The 25,038-nt window shown below is 38.7% G+C and overlaps 1 protein-coding gene across 5 annotated transcripts in view; it reads left to right on the top strand.

Moving 5' to 3' along the window:
* L2HGDH (L-2-hydroxyglutarate dehydrogenase) overlaps positions 1 to 25,038 on the top strand; it is a 58,223-nt gene that overhangs the window by 2,190 nt on the left and 30,995 nt on the right. For 2 of the 5 annotated variants that reach the window (XM_063090821.1, XM_063090823.1), the window contains exons 2-4: positions 4,377 to 4,492; positions 5,735 to 5,886; positions 11,759 to 11,890. The exons of 1 other annotated variant lie outside the window; for it this stretch is intronic. In XM_063090821.1, the coding sequence (XP_062946891.1) occupies positions 4,377 to 4,492; positions 5,735 to 5,886; positions 11,759 to 11,890 (400 nt within the window). The remainder of the gene's footprint in view (positions 1 to 4,376; positions 4,493 to 5,734; positions 5,887 to 11,758; positions 11,891 to 25,038) is intronic. 2 more of the 5 variants (XM_063090822.1, XM_063090825.1) reach the window with 2 other exon arrangements.

Below are 25,038 nucleotides of genomic sequence, written 5' to 3'. Positions count from 1 at the left end.
AATGGTGTTTGAACAATGCAGTGATTAATGGTGTTGAACATCTTTTATGTGCTTATTTGCCATCTGTATATCTTTAAAGAAATGTTTGTTCTTTGTCCATTTTCTAAGTGGCTTGTTTGTGTTGAGATTTCTTTACATATTCTAGGTATGAGTCCATTGTCAGATATGTAGTTGCAAGTATTTTCTCCCAATCTGTTGATTACCTTTTCATCCTCTTAACAGGGTCTTTTGCAGAGCAAAAGTTTTAAATTTTGATGAAGTCCTGCTTATCAGTTTTTTTCTTTTATAGATCATGCTTTTGGTGTAAACTCTAGGTCCCAAAGATTTTGTCCTATTATGTTAGTCTGTTTCTGTTGCTTAAAACAGAATTCCTAAAACTGAATGATTTATAAAGAAATGAAATTTATTTCTTACAATTTTGGAGGCTGGGAAGTCCAAAGTCCAGGGAACACATCTGGTAGGACCTTCTTGGTGGGAATGCTCTACAGGGTCCCATGGTGAGTGGAGTATCACATGGGGAAAGAATGGGCTAATCAAGAGAGAACTAACTTTCTCACTCCCTCTCCTTGTAAACCCATCAGAATCACAACTATTATTCCACGAATGGATCAATCCATTCAAAGTCCTCACAATCTAATCACTGCTTAAAGGCCCCACCTTTCAAGTACGATAATTGGATTTCCCACCCTCTTAACGTTCTTACAATGGGGATCAAGTTTCCAATACATAAAATTTCAGGGGACACATTTAAACTGTATCATCTATTTTCTTCTGAAAGTTTTATAGTGAATATTTGATGATATAATAGCTTATTGTTAATCTTTTAAAAATTTTAATTTTGTTTGGTTTTTATTAATTTTTTTTTAGTTACAATAATACTGTTTGTGTGTTTTTAAAGAGGCCTTTTGGTGAGGATGCAGAGAAAGGGGAACTCTTATACATTGTTGGTGGGAATATAAATTAGTACAGCCATTATGAAAAACAGTATGGAAGTTCCTCAAAAAACGAAAAATAGAACTACTATATGATTCAGCAATACCACTACTAGGTGTATATCCAAAGGAAAGGAAGGCTAACTGGTTAGCTCAGTTGGTCAGAGTGCAGTGTTATAACACCAAGGTCAAGGGTTCAAATCCCCATACTGGCCAGCTACCAAAAACCAAAAACCAAAAAAAAGTAAATGAGTATATTGAAGAGATATTTGCAGTCCCATCTTTATTGCAGCACCACAATAGCCAAGGTATGGAATCGACCTAAGTGTCCATCAACAGATGACTGGATAAAGAAAATGTGGTGGATATACACAATGGAATACTATTCAGCTATAAAAAAGAATGAAATCCCGTCATGTGCAGCAACATGGATGAGACTGGAGGAAATGTTAAGTGAAATAAGCCAGGAACAGAAAGAGAAATACTGCATGTTCTTGCTCGTATGTGGAAGCTAAGAAAGTTGATTGAGTAGAGGTAGAGAGTAGAATGGTTGTTACCAGAGGCTGGGAAGGGTGGGGGGAGGAGGGATATCACGAGGTTGGTTAATGGATATAAAATTCAGCTAGATAGAAAGAATAAGATCTAGTGTTCTATAGTACTGTAGGGTGATTATAATTAACAATAATATAGTATATTCTATTATTATGCTATACAGTATATAGTATACTTTCAATTACCTAGAAGAGAGGATTTTGAATGTTCCCAACACAAAGAAATGATAAATGTTTGAGGTAATGGATGTGTTGATTAACCTGATTTGAACATCATACATTGTGTACATGTATCGCTATATCACACAGTATCCAATAAATATGTACAATTATTATGTCAATTAAAATTTTTAAATATGGTAACACCAAGATCAAGGGTTCAGACCCTCATACCAGCCAGCCACCAAACAAATAAATAAATAATTTTAAAAAAATTTTTAAATTAAAAGAACATAAGAAACAAAATTTATATCAATTACAGTTGCTTTTATGGAGAATTAAAACTAGGCGTAAAATCCCTTTGAAGGCAAAGCAAAGCATCAAGGCTGAACTTGAAATAAGAAAAGCACCCCAAGTAAAGAGACCTTTTAGAAATAACTTTTAAAATATTTACAAATGAAGTAATGTGATGTTCAGGATTTACTTCAAAATAATGTAATACAGGAAGTGGTGAAATTGGTGGTGTACAGAAGTGGGATTTGCCATTATTGAATCTAGGTGATGTGTATGTGGTGGTTCATTGTGCTATTCTACCTTTGTATAGGTTTGAACTTTTCCGTAATGAAAAGCTTCAAAAAAGTTATTTGTTAAACTGCTCATTGGTGTTGACTTGAGATTAAGTGAGCTGTGGAGAACACTGTCCCCTTCGGCCTTTATGGTTAGCTTGGCCAGCAAATGTCCTCCAGTGTTCATCTGTTGCTATTGTTCTGGGCATCTTCCCCCATAATGGATGCTTGGAGGTTTGTGCTTTAGTTTGTGAAACATACTTCAATGATTTTATGTCACTGTATAGAACAGTGATTCTTTGGGTTTGAGGAGGGACAGTGAAGGGTGGCATTTGTAGTTGGAAAAGTCACACTCACTATAATAGTTTTATGGTTTATTGATGGTTGTCATGTAATCTGCAAACACAAGAGCCAAGTAAAACTTCTTGGCTGAGAGGTGGTACTGCAGTTGTGACTCAGTGGAAGGTCTACCTCACCAAAAGGCTTTAGATATCACTTTGATATAGAAAAAAGTATATAAAATATTCTAAGTCGTACACATACCAATATCTTAAGTATTTCTAAATGTTTTGAACCCCTACCTTAGTGGAAGATTATGGAGGTTTTGGAAAATATGAAGCCTATTTTAACAATAGTTATTCTTCTGGAGTCCCTAAAAACCAGGTTTTTTAGATTTCATAAAAAGGTCTGCTTATTGTGAAAGTTGTATAAGGGGTCAATGGCTATAAATCAGTGTAAGTAACTGTAGTGTAATGTGAGTGCTGTAGCCTTTATCTAGCGATAAAAAAAACTGTTTAAAGCCTTTGACTTCCACATACACTCTGATCATAATAGTAATTTTTTATTTTTTAAATTTTTAAATTTTTAATTTTTAATTTATTTTTTGTGTGTGTGATGGGTAAGGAGAGCGTAACCCTTGGCATGGTGTCGCCCACACCATGCTCAGCCAGTGAGCGCACCGGCCATCCCTACATAGGATCCGAACCCACGGCCTCGGCACTACCAGCACCGCTACGTTCCCAGCACTGCACTCTTCCCGAGTGAGCCACGGGGTCGGACCATAATAGTAATTTTTTAGTTGGCCACTGCAAGCATTTGCCAATAACTGCTGTTAATGTAGTGGACCCAGAATCCCATTTCACTTGTGCTGCTCTTTTTATGCCCTCTGTTCTTAAATGTGGGCATTGTTCACCATCATACATACTCCTTGGCAAGCATTTTATCCAGCTGTCTAAAGGTGCTGCAGAGGAGAACCACCCGTTGAGCACCACCTGGAAGCTCTCCCTGTCCAAGTTTTGAGGTACATGCACTAAAGGGGGAACTTGATGCACTTATGACCCCCAGGTTAATTTAAGATGCAAGCTTGGGTTTATCATATGTTAGTCTCTAGTTGTCCAGGAGCTGTTTCTGATTACAGGTGTAGCCACAGATGTGGTAATAGTTATACTGTAATCAAATTAATGTGCTTCTGCTAAGGATTTTGAAATTGAAGTTTAGATCACTTTTCAAAGGAAGGACCTAATCTCTGAAATTTCCCTCACTCCGCTGTTCCAATAAGACCTAGATTTGTTGACCATGAGCTCAGTGCTAAAAGTAATTTTTTAAGCTTCTTATTACAGAATTAGATAAATTAAACATGCCCTTCCTAATTTTTAAAATGTTTATGTAATCAGGGTTTGTCATGGCTAAGATTGTGGTTTTGAGCCCATTTCTGGACCAATTATTTCCTAAAATTTGATGTTCTTACTGCTGTTTTCTTCTCAACAGAAAAAGAAGAATAAATTCTTGTATGCTAAAGTATTAAAGGTTCAAGAGTACTACATTTGAATTTTAAAAGGCTAGAGGGTAGAGAAAAGTATTATGCTTAACATAAAGTAATCACTGATGTAACCAGCCCAGGTAGGGTACTATGGAGACATAGAACAGCTTGAGCAACCAGCCATCCTGCCTGCCAGTAGGCTGTAGCTGATTATACTACTGACCAGCAATGGGTGGAACTTATACAGGTTTGTTCATGAGTGTGAAATAGCACAAAATCCAATACATATTTGATTTTGATGATTACAAATTAATAGTTTAATTGTCCATGCATGATGAAAAGTATGCATCTGAAGTTTGGTGAGGTGTACTCTAAACAGTCATTACTTAAAGGTGACTTTCTCTTAAAGCTCATTTGATGTAGTCATTGTTGGTGGTGGAATTGTGGGACTTGCCTCTGCCAGAGCCCTCATTCTGCGACATCCAGCACTTTCGATTGGTGTTCTGGAAAAGGAGAAAGATTTAGGTATGTATGTTATCAGTGTTGTTCTTTGGGCTTACTTGGGCACCTGCTCATTTTGTCAGTTCAAAATCTTTCATGTCGAATGCCAGTGTTGATATCTGTGTTAGTCAGGGTTCTCCTGTGAGACAGAACCAATAGGATATGTGTATAAATACATGAGAGGGGATTTATTAGGAGAATTGGCTCACATGATTAGAAAGGCTGAAAAGTCCTGCAATAGGCCGTGTACAAACTGGATACCAGTAGCATGGCTCAGTCCAAGTACTGAAGTATTAGAACCAGGGAAGCCAGTGGTGTGATTCTTAATCCAAGGCCAAATGCCTGAGAGCCAGAGGTGCTGCTGGTGCAAGTCCTGGAAAGACTGAAGAGTCTTAAGTTATTGATGTCCATGGACAGGAGAGTAGAGTGTATCCCAGCTCCAACAGATAGAGTGAGAGATTCACCTTTTCCTCTGTTTTTGTTCTCTGTGGGCCCTCAGCAGGTTGGATGGTGCCTGTGCATATTGAGGACAAATCTTTCCTACCTTGTCTACTCAAGCTCGCGTGCTAATCTCCTTTGGAAACACCCTTACAGACATACCCCAAAATAATGCTTTACCAGTTTTCTAGGTATTTCTTAATCTAGTCAAGTTGACACCTAAAATTAACCATCATAGTATCCTAGCTGAGTTCTCCTGAAAGCAGAGCCTAACTAGTACTTGGGTGTAGGTGATTTATTTGTGAGGTTATCTGAGGAGGCAGGAGTGAAGGGGTGGGGAGAGTAAGATAGGGAAGGAGGAAAAGCCGCATGAGGGTGCGTTATGGCTGCTGCTGTGAGCTTGATTACACTGGATCCAATGAGGAGCAGTGAAATGTTTCCCAGGATTGCGCTCATTTATTCATCAGCTTCTTTCTCTATGGGCCAAGGATTGCCCCTAGTGATGTTGAGATCTTCCCCTGGCCCCCGTGTTAGAAAAGGCCCTGGGGCAGAGGGCAGAGAGCTCTAGTGGGCCCTTGAAGTAGTTTGCCGCTAGTGAGAGGTGAATTTGTGCACTTAAGTTATAGCTGAAATCAGAGATGGGCTGGAGAGATGTGACACTGATACCATAGATGGCTGCTAGCGGAAGTTACCAGTGATCTGAACAGATTCCGGCAGAATTCTAAATGATGTGGCCTGTAAAAGCTTCAACTATAAGTTTGTTCTCTCACCACTTAGGTTTTGTGTGAATCATGTACTTTCTCTTACCTTGTTTCTCTTGTTCTGTAGCTGTTCACCAGACTGGACATAACAGTGGTGTCATACATAGTGGAATTTATTATAAACCTGAATCTCTGAAAGCTAAATTATGTGTACAAGGCGCAGCCCTCATCTATGAGTACTGTAACCAAAAGGGAATTGCCTACAAGCAATGTGGCAAGGTATGGCATTTTACTAGGGCCTCAAGGTATTTATAACTAGCATTTTCTTAGTGATGTTTAATATTGAATATTTAAAAATACCTGCCTTTTTCTTCCTTTGTATCTATGTAATTTGTGAAATCTATTATTAAGAATTAACTAAAAAAAAAAATGGTGTGACAATGTAATTTTAAAAATAACCTTATTGACATACAATTTACATACCATGTAATTCACCCTTTTAACATGTAAAATTCAGTTTTTAGTATATTCACAGAGTTCTGTAACCATCACCACCATCTAATGTTAGAATATTTTTATTACCCTGAAAAAGAAATCCCGTCCATTAGCAGTCAGTCCCCACTCCTACCTGCCCCAGCCCCTAGCAACCATTAGTATACTTTCTGTCTCTGTGGATTTGATTTTTCTGGATGTTTCATATAAATAGAATCATATGCTGTATGATCTTTTATGTCTGGCTTCTTTCACTTTGCATACTGTTTTCAAAGTTCATCCATCTTGTAGTGTGAATCAGTACTTCATTCCTTTTTATGACTGAATAATATTTCATTGTATGGATATATCACATTTTGTTTATCTATTCATCAGTTGATAGACATTTGGTTGTTTCCACTTTTTGGCTATTATGAATAATGCTGCTATGGACATTAGTGTACACATTTTTGTGTGAACATATGTTTTCATTTCTCTTGGATATATACCTGGGAGTGGAATTGCTGGTTTGCGCAGTAACTCCACGTTCAACGTATTGAGAAACTGCCAAACCGCTTTCCAAAGTGCTGCACTATTTTATGTTCCCCCAGTAATTAATGAGGATTCCAATTTCTTCATACCCTCCTCAATACTTGCTATTGTGTGACCTTTTTTTTTTTTTTTTTTGGTGGCTGGCCAGTACAGGGATCAAATCCCAGACCATACTTATCTGTCTTTTTTATTTTAGGCATCCTAGTGGATATGAAGTGGTATCTCATTGCAGTTTTTATTTGCATTTCTCTAGTGATTAATGATGTTGAGCATCTTTTCTTTTTATTCCTTTTTAAAAACTAATTTGTTTTTTAATTGACAAAAATTGTGTGTATTTATTGTGTACAGCTTGTTGTTTCATAATATGTATACATTATGAAATGGCTAAATTGAGCTAACCAATGCATGCATTACCGCACATAGTTATCTTTTTTTGTGTGGTAAGAACACTTATAGATTGCTAAGACAGTAAATTTTAAGAATATAATACATTTTTATTAACTATAGTCACCTAACTGAAATTTTGTATCCTTTGACCAATATCTCCCCAACCCCTCCTCCTTCCAGCCCCTGGTTACCACCATTCTACTCTCCATTTCTTTGAGTTCACCTTTTTTTAGATTCCACATGTAAGTGAGACCATGTGGTATTTATCTTTGTGTCTGGGTTATTTCACTTAACATAACGCCTTCCAGTTTCATTCATGTTGCTGCAAATGACGGGATTTCTTTCTTTTTAAGGCTGAATAGTATTCTGTTGTTTATATATACCACATTTTCTTTATCCATTCATCTGCTGATCAGCACTTAGATTGATTGCTTATCTTGGCTATTGTGGATAATGACAAACTGATTTCATTTTCTTTGTATATACTCGTATACCCAGTACTGGGACTGCTGAGTCTATGTTGAGCATCTTTTTGGTGCTTATTGGCCATTCATATAGCTTCTTTGGAGAAATGTCTATTCAGATTTTTTACCCATTCTAAAATTGGGTTATTTGTCTTTTTATTTTTTTATTTTTTGTCAGCTGGCCAGTACAGGGATCTGAACCCATGACCTTGGTGTTATAGGGCTGTGCTCTAACCAACTGAGCTGTCTGGCCAGCCCCTTGACCTTGGTTTTATCAGCACTGTGCTGTAACCAACTGAACTAACCAGCCTTTTATTGTTGATTTGTACATGTTATTTATATATTCTGGATAAAGTATCTCAACTATATGATTTGGAATATTTTATCCCATTCTGTAAATTTTCTTTTTTTACTTTCTTGAAGGCATCTTTGAAACACTAAAGTGTTGGTTAGAGCATGGTGCTGATAATACCGAGGTCAAGGGTTTGGATCCCTGTGTCAGCCAGCTACCCCCAAATAAATAAATAAATAAATTATATATATATATAATATATATATGTTTTTAATTTTGATGAAGTCCAATTCAATTTATCTTTTTTCTTTTGTTGCGTATGCTTTTAGTATCATATTTAAGAAACCATTGCTTAACGCTAGATCATAAGTATTTATTCCTATGTTTTCTTCTAAGAGCTTTGTAGTCTTAGCTCTTACATTTAGATCTATGATCACTTTTGAATTAATTTTGATATATGATATGTAGAAGGGATCCAATTTCATTCTTTCTCATGTAGATATCTAGTTGTCTCAGCATCATTTGTTGGAAGGACTATTCTTTCTACGTTAATTGTTTTGGCACCCTTATCAAAAGTCAGTTGAGTATTCAGCCAACCACCAAAAAAAAAAAGAAAAAGAAAAAATCAGTAGAGCATGAATATTAATGGGTTCTCAATTCTATTACATTTGTATATGTCTGTCTTTATGCCAATAAAGGAAATGTGAATCCTCCAACTTTGTTCTTTTTCAAGATTGTTTTGGCTACTCTTGGACCGTAGCATTTCCAAATGAATTTTTGGGGTAGCTTGTCAATTTCTCCAAAAAGGCAGCTGGGATTTTGATAGGGATTGTGTTGAATCTTTAGATTGATTTGGGGAATATTGACATCTTAACAATAGGTTTTTTTCCATTTATTTAGATCTTCCACAATTTCTTTCAGCAATGTTTTGTAGTTTTCAGTGTATAAGTCTTGTACTTCTTTTGTTAAATTTACTCCTCAGTATTTTATTCTTTTTGTTGCTTTTGTGAGGGGAATTGTTTTCTTACTATCATTTTTGATTATTTATCACTAATGTATGGAATACGATTGATTTTTATATATTGATTTTTTTATCTTGCAACCTTACTGAACTCACTTATTAGTTCTAACTGTGTGTGTCTGTGTGTGTGTGTGTGTGTGTGTGTGTGTGTGTGTGTGTGTGTGTGTGTGTGTGTGTGTGTGTGTGTGTGTGTGAGAGAGAGAGAGAGAGAGAGAGAGAAATTCCTTAGGCAGGAGAGAATTTCTATATGCAGGATCATGGCATCTACAAATAAGTTAGTTTTACCTCTTTTCCAACTTGGATGCCTTTTATTTTTTTATTTGGCTTGCCTAATTTCCATAGGTATAGCTTCCAACACAGTGTTGAATAGTAGCAGTAAAAGTGAAAATTCTTGTGTTGTTCCTGATCAGAGAGAAAGCATTCAATCTTTCACCGTCAAGAATGATGTTATTTGTGGGTTTTTTGTCGGTTCCTTTTATCAGGTTAAGTAAGTTCCTTTCCATTCCTAGTTTGTTGAGTGTTTTTTAATCATGAAAGGCTGTTGGATTTTTCAAATGCCCTTTTCTCCTTCTGTTGAGGTGATCATATGATTTTTGTCTTTTATTCTGTTAATATAGTATATTGCATTAATTGAATTTTGGATGTTATATTGATCTTTTATCCCTGGAATAAATTCCACTTGGTTATGGGATATAATTCTTTTTATATGTTGCTGAATTCAGTTTATTAGCATTTTGTTCAGGATTTTTGCACCAATATTTATAAGAGATATTAATCTGCAATTTCTTGTAATGTCTGGTTTTGACATCAGGCTAATATTGGCGCCATAGAATTAGGAAGTGTTTCTTCCTCTTCTGTTTTTTTGGAAGAGTTTATGAAGAATTGGTTTTAATTCTTTTTTAAACATTGATAGCATTCATGAGTAAAGCCCTTGGGCCTGGGTGTTTTTTTGTGCGTGGGAAGTTTTCAGTCTCTTGTTACAGGTCTAGTCAGATTTCTTCCTTTTTCTTCTTGAGTCATTTTTAGAAGTTTGTGTCTTTCTGAGAATTTGTCTATTTTATTTCGATTATCTAATTTGTTGGCATACAGTTGTTCATAGTGTTCAACTGTACACTATGGACATATATGTTCTCTTATAAGTATTTTTTATATCTGTAAGGTTGGTAGTGATGTCCCTCTCCATGTCATTTTTAAGAATAAAAGCACATTGTTACCAATAAAGATGCTATGAAAAAAAAATTTTTAATATTGTGGGGAAATGGTCCCGACATAATGTTACGTGAAAAAAGCAAGATATGAAATTGTATTTTCAGTTTTTATTGTTGAGTTGTTAAGAGTATTATATATGTTCCGGACCTTTATCAGCTATATGATTTGCAAATATTTTTTCCCATTCTGTGGGTTGTCTTTTTGCTCTCTGGATAGTGTCTTTTCATTCCACTTCTATTTTTAAGGTTAATTATTTGTTGATTTAAATAGCCTTTATGCCTTAATTAAAAGTATTACCTCATGACATTCTACTCCCTGGTATGAAATAGTGACTTGTGAGTTCTAATGTACTTGTGAATATACATTTGTGCTTTACTGGTAACTGTTAAATAAGGAAGAAACTCTAAACAAATACTTTGCCTAGAAAGAAACAGAAAAAGAGTCTTGAGTAAAGTTGATGAATTTACTATTTTTTCTTTGCAACAGAATGTGTTAGTAGTAAATACTTGTAATTTGTTCCGGGAAATAAAAGGGATAGTTTTCTGTCAGTGATATCCTATTTTACTGAATAAGAGTTATCTTTTTGATGTACTAGTATTTCACATTGTTAAATAAAATCTATAGGGGGTCATTGGTTTGGACTGAGCTCCTGCACTAGGCCCAATAGACTAAAGCAAAATGGAAATTACTCATGCTGAAGTTCTCCACCACCAAGCCAAAATTAAGTTGTTAATCTGACCTTCCCAGAAATCAGGAGAGAGAGATAATCGCTGAATCCCTAAACAGGCCAGTTTTTAGCCAGCAGGATAAGAAAGTCCCCTCTGCTTTAACCTTTACAAGAAAAATAACATTGGGGGCTGAGCAGTTGGCTCACTTGGATAGAACATAGTGCTGTTAACACCAAGGTCAGGGGTTCAGATCCCCAGACCTGCCCTCAAAAAAAAAAAAAAAAGGAAAAAATAAAAGTAACTTTGAACTGACCAATTTGCTTTTTGTTTTCTGTTCCTGCTTTTCTCAGCCCTTTCCTGTCTATAAAACCAATCTCCTCTGCTTGGCTCATTGGAACACTCATTCTATTTTATAGAATTAGATGTTGCCCAATTCTAGAATCTTAAATAAAATCCTATTAAGATCTCTAAACTAGATTTGTTGTAATTTTGTCTTTTGACAACAAGGCCATTCTGTTTTGAGGGAGAAAAATGTAAAAACTAAACAACCTGTATTTCTCCCCGCTCTGGGATAGAGGGAGTGGTGATAAGGATTGCTTGTGGCCACGAGGCATGTAGAGAAGTAGAAACTGAGGCTACATCTCACCTTTGGGGAAAGCTTGTTTTCGTGTCATTTTCTTAAGACAAATTTTCTTGGTGGAGGAAGAAAATAAAGTTATGAAAAAAGGGAGAAGTAGATACATGAAGAAAAAATAATTTTTTTATACTTAACTAATATTTATTTTTTACTTTTTTCCCCATTATTTTTCTTCTGTCATATAATTGCCTGCTTTGCCTATTCTGTGGCTTTTTAAAAAAGTTTCTTTGAACCAAGTTTCCATCCCTGTATGGCCAGCTGCAAAAAAAAAAAAAAGAAAAAGAAAACTTTCTTTCTTTGATATTTCTTATTTCTTGCAGGGAAAGAAAAAAATAATTTTAAGAAATCAACCTGGTATGAGTCACGTAATAACTTATGATTTTCCATTGACTTTATCTTTAACTCTATCCATGCTGTTTATCATTTATGTGTGTGTGTGTGTGTGTGAAGCTTATAGTAGCTGTTGAACAAGAAGAAATTCCCAGACTTCAGGCTCTATATGAGAGAGGCCTACAGAATGGTGTCCAGGGCCTGAGGCTGATCCAGCAGGAGGATATAAAAAAGAAGGAGCCGTATTGTAGGGTAAGTGATTCACCAGCCTCATGCACATGTTCAAAGGGATATTTTCATTTAAGGCTCCATCTGGTGACATGGAGGCTGAGGGTGAGTTTATACATGGCAGGAATGATATAAAATCAGTTAGGCATTCCTATCACAGAAGCAGTGAAGTGACAGACACAAGAGAGCATTGCCATAAACTTTGGACACCTGATTTCTTCTTTCCTTGTGAGAAAATACCAGGTCTGATCAAAATGGCATGTTTGGGAAACACTGAGCGGTGAGGTGTGGTTGGGGTATAGGATGTGTAGGGAGAGATAAGAGATGAGACTGAAAAGGAAGGATTAGGCCCATGTAAAGGGCCTGGCATTCATGCTAATAACTTTGAAGTGTATACAATAGGCCTAGGTAGCCACTGAAAATTTATGAGGGTAGCTACAGTGTCTGATCTGCATTTTGGGAAGATAAGGCTGGCATGAATGTGAAGAGTGGGTCATACGGTATCTTGCTTAAAACATTATATGGGGGAAAATAGTTCTTTTTTCATAAAAGAGACACGAATAATAATATGTTACTCTGCATGTCAGCTTTCACTGATAGCCTTCCAGAGACTATCAGTTGAACCCCCAGTTCACTGACTGTTCCAATGAATGGCTATATCACCTGTTCCTCAATTCCACCGTTGCATTGACAATATACAATAGCTGGCCTCCAGGTACCTGTCTTAGAGAGTGTGACCTTGAACTCACTGCCGAGCAATGCCTATCAAAAGTTTGGTTTAGAGAAACACTGTATGGGAGATAAACTAGAGGATATGTAGACCATTTATATCTCTACGTCTCTCTAGACCATCAGACTGGCACACCTACATTGCAGTTTTGCTTACCTCATCCTACTCCTTGACCCCAGTTACTCTCTTTGAATTATGCTTTGGTTTTATGGCATCAGCCTATGGAGAAGTTTATTGTGTCACTCACTGTGGCTTCTGCTGAAAGGATGTGGTTGAGGACATATGTTCACCATATTACACAACATCTTGCTCTGAGAATCCTCAGGAGAAAGTTCTCTCAGATCTTAGTTCTGAGAATAATGCTGTTCTTCCTGAGCACAGTTGGCTTGTTTTTATCTAATGGACAATGAACTATTTAAATGATTGCATTGTCCTGTTTGCCTTGGCTGCACAGAAACTCAAAGACACGTTTGTGCCCCACTCTTGCCAGGACCTTAAGCATACTTTTCTATTTTTATGTACTAACTTCCTTTTTAATTTCATCTTATCTTTCCATCCTCATTTTCTGTCTGCCCCAATGTTTTGGAACCATAATGTATAACAAATCATAGATGTACAGCTTAATGAATTTTCACAAAGTGTGACAAGCACCCAGATCAGTAAACAGAATATTACCCAGTACTCCCCTCATGTGCTTTTCCCTTTAGGATAACCACTATCCTGACTTCTTACATCATAGGTTATCGAATTTTATTATGTAAGTGGAATCATATGTACATGCTCTTTTGTATCTTAGTTTCTTGTATTTAGTATAGTTTGTGAAATTCTTCCATATAGTTGCATGTAGTTGTAGTTTGTTGTCATTGCTGTATAATAGTCCATTGTATGAACGTAGCATGATTTGTTCTAGTGTTGATGGGCATTTGGCTAACTTTGAATTTGGGGCTATTCCAAATAGTGATGCTATGAACATTCTAGCACATATGTTTTGGTGAACACATGCACACATTTCTATTGGGTGTATACCTAGGAGGGAAATCACTAGGTTTCAGTTTATGTTTAGTTTTGGCAGTACTGCCAAAGAGTTTTTCAAAGTGTTTATCCCAATTTATACTCTCATAAGCAGTGTATGAGAGTTCCATTTGCTCCATATCCTTACCAATCCTTGGTATTGGTTGTTGCTTTAATTTTAGTCATTCTTGTGTGCATGTGGTAGTATATCATGCTTTAAATTTACATTTTCCTGATGATTCATAATGTTATGCACCTTTTCATATGTTTATTGGCCATTTGGATATTTTCTTTTGTGAAATACTTATTTGAGTCCTTTGCTGATTTGGGTTTACTGTCTTATAATTATTAGTTCTTATTAATTTTAGAAGTTCATTATACAATCTGGATATGAGTCTTTTTTTGGATCCAATTAAGATCTTTAAATGCTTTTTAAGATCTCTTTAAGATCTTTTTTTTTTAAAGATCTTTAAAAGCTTATTTTGGATACATACATACATACATACATATATATATATATATATATCTCAAATATCTTCTGCCACTCTGTAGCTTGTCTTCTCAGGTAGGAATCAAGATAAATTTTTTTCCAATTGACCGATCACCATTTTTCCCCACTGTACTACAGTATTACCTTTATGATATCAGGTGGCTATATATGGGTGGACTCTATTTTGTGTCATTTTCTTTTCTTGTACTACTACCATATGTCTTAATTGCAGTAGCTTTTTAGTAGATCTAGATACCTGGTAAAGTAAGTCCTTCAGTTTTGTTCTTTGACATTGTCTTGACTATTCTTGGATCTTTGAATTTCCATATAAATTTTAGAATTAATTTGCCAAACTCCACAAGGTAACCTGTTGTGTTTTGATTGAGATTGCACTGAATCTGTAGGTCTGCTTAGAGACAATTTACATCTTTGTAATATTCAGTCTTCCAATCCATGAACATGGTATATCTCTTTATTTGTCTGGATCTTCTTTAATTTACTGCATATCATATTGAAATTTTCAGTATAGAGGTCTTGCATGTCTCTTAAATTAATTTCCAGTTATTTTGGATATTGTCATAAATAGTACTTATTTAAAGTTTATTTTCTTTTTGTTTCTTGTAGGTATATAGAAATGTAATTGATTTTTGACCTTGTTGTATTAAGCTTGCTAGTTAAATTCATTTATTGATTCTAATAGTTTGTAAATTCTTTTGGATTTTCTATGTGTACAGTCATGTTGTCTGCAAATAATAACTGTTTTATTTTTTGCTTTCTAATCCATATACTTGGTGGGCCCAGTATTTAATGCTAATTTATATAGTTTTATGTGTTTTTTGTTTGTTTGTTTTTATAAGCTGCTTCAAATTCTTTCTGTGAAAAGACAAGATAGAAATACATTTCCCCCTCTTAAGTTATCTCTGGTTGTAAAGTTAAAGTTGAATCAAAATATGCAGGATTTTGAAAATTTGTGTAAAGCTACTAGGAAGCCAGTAGTACCTAGGAATCCCATGAGTTCTTCCTGTAGAGGTCATAGCATCTTTTTTTTAAAAAAATTTTTTTTATTTTAACTTACACATTGTAATTGTACATACTTATAGGGTACAATCTGATGTTTTGATACATATATGTTGTATAATAATCAGGTCAGGGTAGTTAATGTATCAATCACTTCATGCATTTATCATTTCTTTATGGCAAAACATTCAAAAGCCTCTCCTCTAGCTATTATGTAATATACAAAACTTAACTGTTAATCGTAGTTACTTTACTGTGCAAAAAACATCAGAATTTATTCTTCCTATCTAATATATAATTTTGTACCCACTGGCCAGCCTCTCCCTGTTTTCTCTCCCCAGTTCTTGGTAAATACTGTACTACTCTCTGCCTGTATAATATGAACTTTTTTTTCTTAGATTCCACATGAGTGAGGTTATGTGGTGTTCATCTTTCTGTGCCTGGCTTACTTCACTTAACATAATGTCCTCCAAGTCCATCCATGTTGCCTCAAATGACAGGATTTCATTCTTTTTTATGGCTGAATAGTAATTCACTGTGTATATATATCATGTTTTTTGGGGTTTTTTTTATCCTTTCATCTGTTGTCAGACACTTAGGTTGATTCTATATCTTAGTTATTGTAAATTGTTTTGCAATAAATATGGGAGTGAAGATATCTCTTCAATATGCTGACTTCATTTCCTTTGGGTATATACTCAGAAGTGGGATTGCTGGATCAAATGGTAGTTCTATTTTTAATTTTTTGTGAAACCTCAATACTGTTTTCCATAATAGCTGTACTAGTTTGCACTCTCACCAACAGGGTGCAAGTGTTCCCTTTACTCCACATCCTCAGCAACACTTGTTTTCTTTTTTTTTTTTTTTTCCGTTCTAACTGGAGTGAGGTGGTATCTCATGGTTGTTTTGATTTGCATTTCCCTAGTGATTTGTGATGCTGAGCATTTTTTTCATATGCCTGTTGGCCATTTGTATGTCTTCTTCTTCTTTTTTTTTTTTTTTAAAAGATGACCGGTAAGGGGATCTTAACCCTTGACTTGGTGTTGTCAGCACCAGGCTCTCCCAAGTGAGCCACAGGCTGGCCCTGTATGTCTTCTTTTGAGAAGTGTCTTAAGATCCTTTGCCCATTTCTCAATTGAGTTATTTGGTTTTTTGCTGTTGAGTTGTTTAAGTTCCTTATATATTCTTGATATTAACCCCTTGTCAGATATATAGTTTGCAAATATTCTCTTTACTCTTTTAAGTTTCATTTGCAAAATCTTTTTAGTTTGGTGTAATTCCACTTGTCTATTTTTGATTTTGTTGCTTGTACTTTTGAAGTCTTATTTAAAAAAATCTTTGCCCAGCCTCATGTCATGGATCATTTCACCTATGTTTTCTTCCAGTAGTTTTGTAGTTTCAGGTTTTACACTGAAATCTCTAATCCATTTTGAGTTGATTTTTGTATATGGTGAGAAGTAGGGGTCTAGTTTGATTCTTCTACATGTATATATCCACTTTTCCCAGAACCATTTACTGAAGAGATTATCTTTTCCCCAATATATATTCTTGGCACCTTCGTCAAAAATCAGTTGTCTATAGGTACATGAATTTATTTCTGGGCTCTCTTTCTGTTCCATTGGTCTATGTGTCTATTTTTATGCCAGGACCATGCAGTTTGGGTTACTATAGTTTTGTAATATAATTTGATGTCAGGTGGTATGATGCCTCCAGCTTTGTTCCTTTTTTTTTTCAGGATTTCTTTGGAGGTGATAGCATCTTCAGCTTCATCAAACCAAACCTATTCCTTCCCTGAGACTCAATCAAGATAATCAAAGTGTTTTGCTTATGAGACACACTAGGTGTTTTTAGTCTCCATGTCTCTCCCCAAATATTTCTTATCTCTCTGAGATGGTGAATTAATGACTGATTGTTTAAAATAGAGGACACATTCTTGACTATCTTATTTTGGCTATCTACCTTCAAGCTTTGGGCAAACAATAAATGATCTAAGTCAGGGTCAGCAAACTATGGCCTATAGGCGAAATCCAGCCCACCACCTGTCAGTACAACCTTACATGTTCACTTATATATTGTCTGTGGCTGCTTTAGTACCAAGCAGTCTAGAAAAGAAGTTACAACAGAAATCATAAGCCCCACATAGATGAAAATATTTATTATCTATCCCTTTATGGAAAAGGTTGCTGACCCCTGATCTAAATAGTAGGAAGCCATTGAAGTATTTGAGCAAGTCAGTGACATGCAAAATGTACTAATTTAGGAAAGTTAATCAAGTTCTGGTACATAGGATGGAACTGGACATGGGGAGAGAGGAGCCAAAGCCATTCATTCATTTATACATTTATTGGCAGCTGGCTAGTGTGGGGATCCAAACCCTTGACCTTGGTGTTACCAACACCATGCTATAACCAAGTGAGCTAATTGGCCAGCCCTGTAGTTGTTCTTGAATTATCTGATTCCTATCTGATATCTCTTGTACACAATAGGTCAGTAGTTCCCAGACTTTAGGGAGTTTTGACACATTATCCTTTGTTTTTATCTTACTGTATCCTCTCTTTTTTTTCATTAACTGGTATCTAACATAAGGTGAGCAGTATAATCTAATAGCTGAGAAGTGAGATAGGCCTAAGTTCAAATTTCACATCTGCCTCTTTAAAGGCTATTGACCTTAGATGAGCTATAATTTTTCTAATTTTACACACTCCCATGTGTAAAATGGAGGTTCTGAGAATTAAACAAAACGTGTAAGGCATTCAGCCTATGTTAATCCCTCAGGAAGTGATAGGTATTATCTATATGGGTATTTAAACAATTCTAGTAAATTCAAATTGGTTTTGTTTGAAATATTTGGAGAACACCAAGGTCAAGGGTTTGGATCCCCATACTGGCTAGGTGCCAAAAAAAAAAAAATTAGGGGACGTTTTGATGATATCAGTTAAGTTAACTAGGGATATTTAGTTATGTGTGTTCTTTTTGTTATGGCCAATGTCTGACGGGTAAAAGAAATTTGCCCACGAGAACCGGGTGATAGGAAAAGGAAAAGAGTTTATTTCTGGCAGCCAGGGCTACGCAGGCCAATCGAGAAGCGCAGCCCCAAGTTGAAACCTGAAACCTCTTGCAGCTTTTGTTTTTAGCTAGGTGGGAATTTTTCACGCCTGACACAGTCTAGCCAATGCAAGCAAACCAGCGATACATAAGCTAATTTTTTTTTTTTTTTTTTTTTTTTGTCTTTTTGTGACCGGTAAGGGGATCGCAACCCTTGGCTTGGTGTCGCCCGAACCGGGCTCAGCCAGTGAGCACACCGGCCATTCCTATATAGGATCCGAACCCGTGGCGGGAGCGCCACTGCGCTCCCAAGTGCTGCACGCTCCCAAGTGCTGCACTCTCCCGAGTGCACCATGGGGCCGGCCCCATAAGCTAATTTTGTGGTTAGCCCTGTAGCCCCTCCCCACCCTGGATTCCCCATAGGGACTTTCCAGGCTAAAATGGCAGAGCCGCCTAAAATGGCTTTGGCCATACTACTCTGTTTATTCCCCCATTTATTTTAGCAAGCGATTTGTACAGAAGCAGAATGCATATGTTAAGGTCAGTAGGGGTTGGGGCGTCCCTTAACATTCCCCCCTGTTGTTGTAGCTATAGCAAATCATTGCTATCTTAGGGGTTGAATTTTAAAAAGCATGTTAAAGTCTCTCTAGTCTTATCTTAGTTGGGCGGTCAGTGGTCTGGACGCTCCAGCAGTCGGTTGTTGGGGTTTGAGTTCGGTGCCAGTTTGACGTGAGTCCAATGTATCCAAGCGTCCTTTCCGGCAACCTTTACAGCTGTGGGCCTGCTGAAGATCACTGGGTATGGTCCAGTCCAGCAGGGCTGGAGGGACGAGGCAGTTAACTTCTTTATGTACACCAAGTCCCTGGGTTGAGGGATGGGTCCGGGTGGCTCCTGCTTTGGAAGGGAAGCGTTAGCATTTAGTTTGTTTCTGATTTGTGAACAAATCTGTTGTAGGGTTTGAAGTCCCCCAAAATAGGGGCAGGCAGCTTTTGGGGGTCAGCCTCCATTGGCACCCTGGGTAATAGGGGTGGGAGGCAACCAAAAAGAATTTCATAAGGTGTATATCCCTGTTTGTATGGGGAATTTCATACCCTTAATAGTGCAAAGGGAAGGAGGTCTACCCATTTTTCACCAGTTTCTAAATGAAGCTTAGTCAAGGTTTCTTTTATGTGACTGGTACTCAGCCAGTGAGCGCACCGGCCATTCTTATATAGGATCCGAACCCGCGGCGGGAGCGTTGCTGCACTCCCAGCGCCGCACTCTCACGAGTGTGCCACGGGGTCAGCTTTCTTTTAAAGTTCTGTTCATGCGCTCAACCTGTCCTGAACTTTGAGGGCGGTAGGCGCAATGTAACTTCCATTCTATTCCCAAACATTTGGCCAGTTGTTGGGATATTTGTGCCATAAAGGCAGGTCCATTATCTGACCCGAGGGTTGTGGGTAGCCCAAACCAGAGTAAGATTTCATTGATTAATTTTTTACTACTATAGAGGCTGTTTCAGACTTGGTAGGAAATGCCTCGACCCATACAGAATATGTATCTACTAATACAAGCAGGTATTTGTATCCATACCTTCCAGGCATAACTTCAGTGAAATCAACTTCCCAATGTTCTCCTGGAGTATTACCTGTTTGTCGAACTCCAGACCATCGATGAGTGACCTGTTTAGAGTTTATTTGAGTACATGCAAGGCATCAGTTAGTTAATGATTCAATAATTTTTGATGCGTTATTAAAATTAAATGATTGTCTAATTAATTCTAATAGCTTTGTTTTCCCTAAATGGGTGGCTTGGTGAATTTCATGAGCCAAGCATTGACCCATTTTTTTCTGGTAGCCATATGGCTTTGTCCTTTGATTCATACCACCCAGTGGTTATGTTTTTTTGGTATCCCGATGTTTTAGCCTTTTTCTCATCTTCTGGAGAGTACTCAGGTTTTAGTGGCAAATGAGGTTGTGGTAGCAAAGGTGCTATGATTGACGTCCTGGTTGGTTGGAATGCCACTGTTTTAGCAGTCTTATCAGCGAAGTTATTTATTTCCTTGAGTTTCTACAATTGTTCCCTTTTGGTGTGCCTTGCAATGAATAACTGCAACCTTGGTTGGAAGCCAAATAGCTTCTAATAGTGCAAGAATTTCAGGAACATTTTTAATTGTCGTTCCTTCTGAAGTGAGTAACCTCTTTCTTTGTAGAGGGCTCCATGTACATGTACAGTAGCAAAGGCATATCTACTGTCAGTGTAGATAGTTACAGTCTTACCTTCTCTAAGCTGAAGGGCCTTTGTGAGAGCGATAAGTTCTGCCCGCTGGGCTGAGGTCTGGGACCCGAGAGCTTCTGCCCATAGTACTCGTTCAGGAGTAGCCACCGTGGCACCTGCATACCTGACTCCATCAACCATGTAGCTGCTGCCATCTGTGAAAAGAGTTAGCTGCGCCTCCTTCAGAGTGTCTTGCATCCCTGGGTTGGGTGCCCTGGAAGGCAGCTAAGATTTCAAGGCAATCGTGTGCGACTTCACAGCGGTCAGGGTCACTGTCAGGGAGCAAGGTGGCTGGATTTAGGGCAACCGGGTTGGAGAATGTAATATGCTCGGGTCCAAGCAGTTGGGTCTGGTAATGTGTTAACCTTGCCTCTGAAATTCATTTTCCTGGAGGGGTTTTTAGTATAGTCTCTACCCCATGAGAGGTAACAATATTTAGGGGTTGGCCCAAGGTTAACTTATTAGTTTCTTTTACTAGGAGTGTAGTTGCAGCTGTAGCTCGTAAGCATGTGGGCCGGCCGGTGGCCCCTGGGTCCAGCTTGCATGACAAGTAAGCCACCGGTCATTTCCATGGCCCTAGATTTTGGGTTAGCACCCCCTTTGTGATGCCCTTGTTTTCAGCCACAAATAAGGTAAAAGGCTTTTCTAGATTGGGCAGTGCCAGGGCTGAGGCCTGCGTAAGAGCGGCCTCTATGTTGTTGAATGCCAATTGGAATCTTTCAGTCAGAGTAATTTGATGCCCTGGTCCCTTAGTAGCCTCATAGAGGGCCTGGGCCATTTCAGCAAGGTTGAGAATCCATAAGCAACAGTATCCTGCGGCTCCTAGGAATTCTCGAATTTGCCTTTTAGTCTTTGGCTCTGGTATATTTAGGATGGCTGTTATGTGGTCAGGGGACAATTTCCTTTCCCTGCACTTAGGATATACCCCAAATATGTCGCCATCAGGGAGCAAAGTTGGGCCTTTTTAGCGGATACCTGGTATCCTAGGTATTGTAAGGTCTTTAATAAATCCCCTGTGGCTTGTTTACAAATCTCCAGGGTGGGTGCAGCCAATAGCAAGTCATCGACATATTGTAACAGTGTTACATTTGATCCCCACTTTACCTTGAAATCTTGGAGGTCTTGGCTCAGCGCTTCAGCAAACAGCATAGGTGAGTTTTTAAATCCTTGAGGCAGTCTAGTCCATGTTAGTTGAGCACAGTAGCTTCCGTCTGGGGCTTCCCATTCAAAGGCGAACAGAGGCTGGCTGATTTTGGCTAGGGGCAGACTGAAGAAGGCATCCTTTAAATCCAACACTGTATAAACCTGATGGAGGGGATTAACCAGGCTCAACAACGTATAGGGATTTGGTACAGTTGCATGGATAGTTTTCACCCTCTTATTGACTTCCCAGAGGTCCTGGACAGGCCTGTAGTCATTTGTCCCTGGCTTTGGACCGGTAACAGGGGAGTATTCCAGCTAGACTTGCAAGGCACTAGTATCCCTTCTTGTTTTAATTTATTGATGTCAGGTTCTATCCCTTGTCGTGCCTTTAACGGAAGAGAGTATTGTTTTACTCTGACGGGGGTGGCAGTTGCCATGACCTGGACCACTATTGGAGGTTGGTGCCTTGCTAGCCGAGGAGGAATAGATTCAGCCCAGACCTGGGGCACAAGTTTCATGTAATAAGCTAGCAATTCTTGGTGGTTGGAGGTTTTATCCTCCTGCAGTTGTTCTGGCAAGAGCCTATATTCTTTGGATAAAGGCAGTGTCACCAAAAGGGTGGAAGGTTGCTCCAAGATTAGTGGAGTAAATCTCTGCCCGATAAAGGCACTGGACAGTCAGGCATTAAAATGAACGAATGAGTGACTGTGTTCTTGCCTAAGTCGGTGAGTCACCCTTCTGTCCATGAACAAAATTTAGTTTTTCCTGTAGCCCCTTGAATGGCAATGGGGGGCTTATTGCTAGGCAGTTCTGGTTTTTTCAGTACAGAGTATGTAGCCCCCGTGTCCACCAGAAATGATACTGGTTTTCCTTATAGTAGGCACATTGGTCTTTATCCAATGGTGGGCGTTTTTTCGCCCCCGTGTTGACTGCTCTTGAGGGACCTGAGGTTTCTTGGGTTGGCCTTGTGTGGCCAGCAGAACCTTAGTTAGTCTTTTAAGCTGCTTATCTTCAGGTGGGTCGCGATTTGCGAAAACCTTTTGGGCTATTTCTACCAACTCTGAAAGAACCTTGCCCTCAAATCCCTCTAATCTCTGCAACTTCCATTTTATATCGGGTTCAGACTCAGTTACAAAGGCCAAATGAATTGCCCTTCGATTTTCAGGTGCTTCCGAGTCTATGGGTGCATAGATCCGGTTTGCCTCTAGGAGGCGCTCTAAAAATGCACTTGGAGATTTGGCGGGCTGTTGGATAACTTCACTAACCTTAGATAGGTTTGTGGGTTTTCGGGCTGCAGCTCGAACGCCTTGTAACAGGACCTGGCGAAACCTATCGAGAGCCTCCTTACCTCTATTACTGTTTGGGTCCCAATCGGGGCGGCGGGTGGGAAAACAGCAGCCAATCGCTCAGGGTCATCCGTGGGGAGACCATTGGGCTCGGCAGACTCGTTCACGTTCCTCAGAAGTGAACAGAGTCTGTAACAATTGTTGGCGATCATCCCAGGTGGGCTGGTGAGTATAAAAGACAGACTCAAGCAGAGAAACGAGACCATTTGGATCGGTGGAAAAGGAAGAGTTCTGGTTTTTCCAGTTATAAAGATCACTGGTGGTAAAGAGAACATATACCATAAAAGGGCCATTTGCCCCTGTGGCCTCACGCAAGGGGAAAAGTCCAGGAGGGGAACCAGTTGAGGAAGGTGAAGAAGGAGAAGCAGAGGAAGGAGGGGACACTGGTGGGGCGGGACGCTGGAGACAATTAGAGGCCCCAGAGCGGGTGTGGGGGAGAGATAAGTGGGTCAGACACTTGGATGGGGTCCTCTGTGTAAGCTGGAGGGCAGCAGGTCAGGTCCGGCTCCTCTGGAGCGTTTGATAAAACTTGCTTAGGGGCAGAATCAGGGCGCGGCTTCCTCAGGAGAATGGCGGCAGTCTCTCGGTGCCGAGCATTTTTCTTTAAACCTGGAAAACATCTTTTTAACCAAGGAGGAGGGTAAGACAGAATTTCAACCCAAATGAGAATATAAGGTATCTAATCAGGGTGTCCGGGTTTTCTGAAGGTGACCGGTCTGACCGGCTGAGCTAAGGGGGACTAAGAGAGCCCCCTGATGGCCAGCGACATTGAAGGCCAGCCAATCAGTCTAACAAAGGACTCGCAAGACTTCGGGGTCCATGGAGGCCCCAAAGTCTGCAGCCTTCTCTCGGGAGGTGTTAAAGTTCATAAGAAAACATTGGAGGACAGTTGGTCTGGAGGATCCTTGTCCCATGATGTCCTGTGGAGCTGAAACGGCCAAGCTACACTTATAGCAGACAACACAAAATGAAACTAGATGAACAAAAGGACTTAAACACAAACCGAAACTAACAAACAATACGCATATAATAAAAGATTTAAAAATCAAAATGAAAGTCCCAATGACCTAAAAAAGGTCCCAACAGATGAGAACGACGTCTCGTTTGATCCAGGGAAAGAGGCGTCTACCGCTATGTCCAGCCTAGCCTTTTTCCCAACCAAGGAGTCGACTCACCAAATTCGATGGCGCCTGCCGTGGGTTTGTCTCTCTGGGGCTGAAGAAAGTCTTTTCAGGAATTCCCCCCTAGAGATCCAAAAAGTCCCAGGGCCAAAAGGATGGTTCTCAAGAAGCTTAAGGGATCCCGGACGAGCCCCCAAATGTTATGGCCAACGTCCGAAGGGTAAAAGAAATTTGCCCACGAGAACCGGGTGATAGGAAAAGGAAAAGAGTTTATTTCTGGCAGCCAGGGCTACGCAGGCCAATCGAGAAGCGCAGCCCCAAGTTGAAACCTGAAACTTCTTGCAGCTTTTGTTTTTAGCTAGGTGGGAATTTTTCGCACCTGACACAATCTAGCCAATGCAAGCAAGCCAGCGATAACATAAGCTAATTTTGTGGTTAGCCCTGTAGCCCTTCCCCACCCTGGATTCCCCATAGGGACTTTCCAGGCTAAAATAGCAGAGCCACCTAAAATGGCTTTGGCCATGCTACTCTGTTTATTCCCCCATTTATTTTAGCAAGCGATTTGTACAGAAGCAGAATGCATATGTTAAGGTCAGTAGGGGTTGGGGCGTCCCTTAACATTTTCCCCTGGTTTATATTTCCCCCTTTCTTGATGCTTTACTTTTAACTCATTATTTTATTCAGCTTATTTCCATTAAGGCATATCAGTTCCTTTGTAGAATAAAATAGGTTATTTAAAAACAGTGGAGTATTATAACATCAAGGACAAGGGTTAAGACCCCTGAACTGGTCAGCTGCCAAAATGAATGAATGAATGAATGAACGAATACATAAATAAATAAAAACAGTGGAGAGCCTAGCATATTGTAAAGCAGGGTTGTGAATAACGCATATAAGATCTGGTTGTTTAGAACAATGCCATGCTTCAAGGAAAAAAAAAATACTAGTATTAAATGAATAGATTAGGAGACTGTGTGTATGTGGGGGCAGGGAGTATATGGGAAATCTCTGTA

The sequence above is a fragment of the Cynocephalus volans genome, chromosome 3 (assembly GCF_027409185.1).
Source record: "Cynocephalus volans isolate mCynVol1 chromosome 3, mCynVol1.pri, whole genome shotgun sequence".
Lineage (NCBI taxonomy): Eukaryota > Metazoa > Chordata > Mammalia > Dermoptera > Cynocephalidae > Cynocephalus > Cynocephalus volans.
The sequence above is the reverse complement of the archived record's forward strand: the minus strand, read 5'-3'. Positions and strand labels throughout refer to the sequence as shown.